The sequence below is a fragment of the Sinocyclocheilus anshuiensis genome, unplaced genomic scaffold (assembly GCF_001515605.1).
Source record: "Sinocyclocheilus anshuiensis isolate Anshui unplaced genomic scaffold, SAMN03320099.WGS_v1.1 scaffold958, whole genome shotgun sequence".
NCBI classification, from domain to species: domain Eukaryota; kingdom Metazoa; phylum Chordata; class Actinopteri; order Cypriniformes; family Cyprinidae; genus Sinocyclocheilus; species Sinocyclocheilus anshuiensis.
Genome location: NW_015539929.1, coordinates 1,015,988 through 1,020,934, shown reverse-complemented (window position 1 = coordinate 1,020,934; position 4,947 = coordinate 1,015,988). Strand labels below are relative to the sequence as shown.

The following is a 4,947-nucleotide window of genomic DNA, read 5'->3' as shown; positions in this document are numbered from 1 at the left end:
GTGAAACCGTGATATTTTTTGCTTAAGGTTATCATACCGTCAAAATCTCATACCGGCCCATGCCTACACAGAACTCATCCACAATATCCACATTGACCGCCACAAATATCCACCGCCCCCTGCCATCAGCTCCCGCGTCTCACACACACACGAGCGCGACTTTAGCACTAGATTTAGCAACTTTCAGACCCTTTTAGCGGCTTTTTTCCATAGAATATTCATACTGACAAACCTAGCGACTTTTTTGGATAAACCTTAGCTATGGTTCAGTTGGAAGATTTCGCCAGTGCTTTCCCGCGAACGCGAGGTCTGACTTTCCCGGAGAAGTGTCACCTCTCTCGGCGTCTGTTCTGTGCAGTGAGCGGCAGAGAAGCAGCGCATTCAGTTGGCCGCACCGCAGCCGACTCGTCAATAAATGAGTACAAAACAGCGTTTCCTAGCACCTGTCGCTTACTGATTGTTTGGAATTATAAATATGAGCGTAGTTCGTCTGTTAATATCACATGCACTTTTTTGTTTGTTGTTTTTTTTTAGTCACTCAGACGCAGGCAGTGCGCTGCATGAGACAAAAAAGTAATATAGCCAAAACAACCGCATAGCCGCTCTTTAGTGTAGATGCATGTTGATTTTATCAGACGATGCCGCGATTATAAATGAGAGTGACTCCTGGTTAACATGTATTAAAAGGGGTCGTGTTTAGTCACTATTTAATGTGGTATTTTTTGACAATATTCACTCATCATGACAGTAAAATAGGGCATTCTAAGTCAATATACTGCAGTATTTCCTCTCTCAATCAGTAGAAAATATGGTTAACACCCGGTCATGCATGAAAAAAAAATACCGTCATGTACCGTGAAACCAGTATAATTTTGAAAAATACCGTGATATAAATTTTTGGTCATACCGCCCAGCACTAATTCACACTATAATAATATATAAAAACTGATCAGAGAAATGGTACCTTTTACTTTTAACTAAGGCCAAAAAAATGTATTCATTCATTCATTGTTCATTCATTCATCGTTCGTTCATTCATTCAGTCATTCATTTATTCATTCATTCATCGTTCATTCATTCATTCATTCATTCATTCATAAAAAAAATTGCCAGACTTTCCACTATTAAAAAAATGTATTAGATAAATTGTACCTTTCACTTTTACCTAAGAACATAAAATAAGTAATTCGTCCATTTATTCATTATTCTTACATGCATGCATTCATTCTTTCATTTATGAATTTTAAAAAAATTCAAAAACATTTCAGCAAACTTTTCACTATAATGTATAAAAAATGCATCTGAGAAATTTTAAATTTTACTTTTAACCTAGACCATAAAAATCTAAATTTGTAATTATTTTATGTGTGTATGCATATGTATTTATGTACGTATTCATTTATTTACTTACTTATTTCAAAGAACCTCCAGATTTCCCTCTATATAAAATTTCTGAAATTTGACCACAGAAATTGTACCTTTTACTTTTACCCTGAACCAAAAAAAACCCAAAACATTTTCAATTCTTTTGGTATTTATTCATTATTTTATAACAAACAAAAATCATTGTCCTACATATTGCTTCCATTACCATCTCACTTACTGCCAAAATCCACTTTACTGTTGAACAGATGTAATACATGTTTTGAAATAAATAACACCTATTTAAAGAAGTTTTTTTGAAGCTTTAAAGTAGTCTCTAATTAAAGATTCACTCGTTTATGCATGTATGAGATCATTTTAGCCCTGCATGTTCTCTACTATTGAAACCTACTGATTTTCTTTTTTTTTTATAACTTCTACGTTACTTCACTCCTAGTTGAGTATGTGGTCTGATGTTGGTATTTAAATGATATTAGAGTTTAATCAAGGAGAGAATGTCATAAAACCCTCAGTTTGCCCTCTATTAATCTACAGAGTGAGTTCTGCATTCAATCTCTCCTCAAACACACTCCATAGATGAAATAAATGCCCTGCCTCGAGGCATTAAAAAGTAATGAGCCCTGTTTATGCTTTAATATTAATTTAATTTCATGATTTGACTCTAACAGATGTCACTCATGTAAACTGAGAATGAAAAGTGACATTATAAATTGCCTTTTTTGTTGTTGTGGATCTTTATTTCATACTAATTTTCTTACTTTATTTCTTAGTCTATTGTCTATACATGTTTCTTTACCCAAATAATAAAGAATTCTGTCTTGTCTTAAAGCTCATAAGGGCCTGCAGCGGTTCGAGGGTTTGGAGCACAGTGATTGGCTGAGCCCGGGGCAGGCCGTGAGGGTCGTGGCTCCACGCCAGCGCTTCCTGTACATACAGATTGTCAATAAGAAGGTCAGTCGGGTTGAATATAACCAGCCGTGACATGCGTAAGCAACACACTATAAAAACTCTCTTGCATTCCTGTTAACCAGCTGCGACAGTCAATGGGACGTTTTGCTGCCCACAGTGAAATATCATTTGTCTGAAATACCACAACGCTGCGTATTAAACATCGAGTGTGTTCTAATCGGCTGTGATTGTGCAGCGTCATGCAGCATTTTTGTCTTCAAGTGTGGATAGACTTTAGTGTGCAAGGTGGATTTGTGAGGTTTGTTCTTTCTGTTTTATGTTATATTGCTATGTTTCCAGGTGACTCTGTACACATATAACTGGTCGGTGGATCTGGGCGTCTCTCTGAATCAGGGTCTGGTCAGACTGGTGCAGTGGCAGAACGCCCGCGCTCATGTGGTCAGCTGCCTCCTGAGTCAGAAAATGGGCCTTTTCCATCATTACTGCTTCTCTGATACACCTACACATGAGGACCTGAAACAGGTTAGTACACAAACACACTGGCTGTGTTCTCAATGCAACACCAGCATACTGCATACTGCAATGATTAATTAGAAACGGTATATGAAGCAATAAACATTTCAATCATTTCAACAAACACAATATCATTTTGCATGTTTATTTCAGCCAGTGATGTCCAATTACAGTGGTGTGAAAAAGTGTTGGCCCCCTTCCTGTTTTTTTAAATTTTTTGCATATTTGTCACACTTAAAAGATTCAGATCATCAAACAAATTTTAATATTACACAAAGATAATGCAAGTAAATACAAAATGCAGTTTTTAAATGATTATTTATTTTATTAAGGGAAAAAAGCTGTCCAAACCTGCCTGGCCCTACGTGAAAAAGTAATTGCCCCCTAAATCTAATAACTGGTTGCGCCACGCTTTGCAGCAACAACTGCAATCAAGTGTTTGCTTATTTATATATATATATATATATATATATATATATATATATTAAACGCAAAACAACCATTATTTTGTTTTTCATCATGTTTTAAAAACTAAAACTATATATTTAAGTGATGTTCACAGCTGACTAATATCATGATTCCTTAGTTAAGCTGAGAGCATTGCATTTGACAGACTGAATTCAGAATAGCATACTAGCATACTATTTTTATTTTTTCTAAAGGATTTTTTACATTTTTTCCTGTGATCAAAGCTGAATTTTCAGCATCATTACTCCAGTCTTCAGTGTCACACGATTCTTCAGAAATCATTCTAATATGCTGATTTGCTGCTCAAGAAACATTTCTGATTATTATCAATGTTGGAAACAGTTGTGCTGCTTCATATTTTTTCATTATATATATTTTCAGGATTCTTTGATAAATAGAAAGTTCAAAAGAACAGCATTTATTTGAAATAAAAAAAAATTGTAGCTTTATAAATGTATAATTTATAAATTGATCAATTTTATGCATCCTTGCTGAATAAAGGTGTTAATTTATTATAAAAAAATAAAATAAAAAAAGAACATTTTACTTACCCTGAAGTATCGAATGGTAGTGTACATACTGCTTTGTATCTTCTGTCAAAAACAGTAGGTAGTATGTTATTCTCAACATGCACACTGTGTAAGCTGTCATGGATTGCTGGACATCGTTTCGGATGAGCTTTTAGGACAGTGTGTGTTCACACATTATAAGTACAGATAGCGCTAGTGAGTTGGTTAAGCAGTACACGAGTGTCCGGCGCTCCCCGGGGCGGTCTGACATCTCACTCTGAGTGACAGACAGGTGTCACGGCCGCAGGGCAGGATGCTAATCACTCCAGCACACCTGCTAACACCAAACACCTGGAAACCATCCAGAGCGCTGCCAAAACAGTTCATTCCTGCCCGGAGTCAAGCTCGTGTGATCAGAGTGAATTGAATCACGCTGTGTTTTAGTTGTTTGCGGTTAATGCAGCAGAACATGTTTGTTGGTTCTGTCAGTAAAGAGACGAAACCTTCTGTCGCGGCGTTCACTGTTATTTATTCAGTTGTCAGCTGTTTGTCAAGATTTCGCACCAAATGTCAGGATGTATTTTGGGAAAGCAGACAGTTGTTGATGTCGTTATCGAGAGCTTTTGTGTTAAAGGCCTTTAATGGAACCGCTTATGACAGTCATGTGCCTGCACTGATAATGACACACAGACATTTCTGATCGACATTTTAAAGGGGCAATATCAGGAATTTTAGTGCTTTTTTAATAAAATAGTTAAAGTACAGTTAGTGGGTCATTATTACGGGGCTATTGTAATGATATAGACTATATTTATGATAGATAGATAGATAGATAGATAGATAGATAGATAGATAGATAGATAGATAGATAGATATGGATGGTTAGATAGATAAATAGAATTATGGATGGTTAGATAATTATGGATGGATGGATGGTTAGTTAGTTATGGATAGTTAGTTAGTTATGGATAGATAGATAGATATGGATGGAAGGATGTTAGATGGATAGATAAATAGAATTATGGATGGTTAGATAATTATGGATGGATGGATGGATGGTTAGATAATTATGGTTAGTTAGTTAGTTAGTTATGGATAGATAGATAGATAGATAGATAGATAGATAGATAGATAGATAGATAGATAGATAGATAGATAGATATGG

At 35.7% G+C, this 4,947-nt stretch overlaps 1 protein-coding gene across 1 annotated transcript in view; it reads left to right on the top strand.

The window, feature by feature from the left end:
• Nucleotides 1-4,947, top strand: part of szt2 (SZT2 subunit of KICSTOR complex) — a 114,188-nt gene that overhangs the window by 66,471 nt on the left and 42,770 nt on the right. Inside the window, exons 59-60 of the mRNA XM_016483899.1 lie at nucleotides 2,213-2,334; nucleotides 2,632-2,814. Of these exons, the coding sequence (XP_016339385.1) occupies nucleotides 2,213-2,334; nucleotides 2,632-2,814 (305 nt within the window). The remainder of the gene's footprint in view (nucleotides 1-2,212; nucleotides 2,335-2,631; nucleotides 2,815-4,947) is intronic.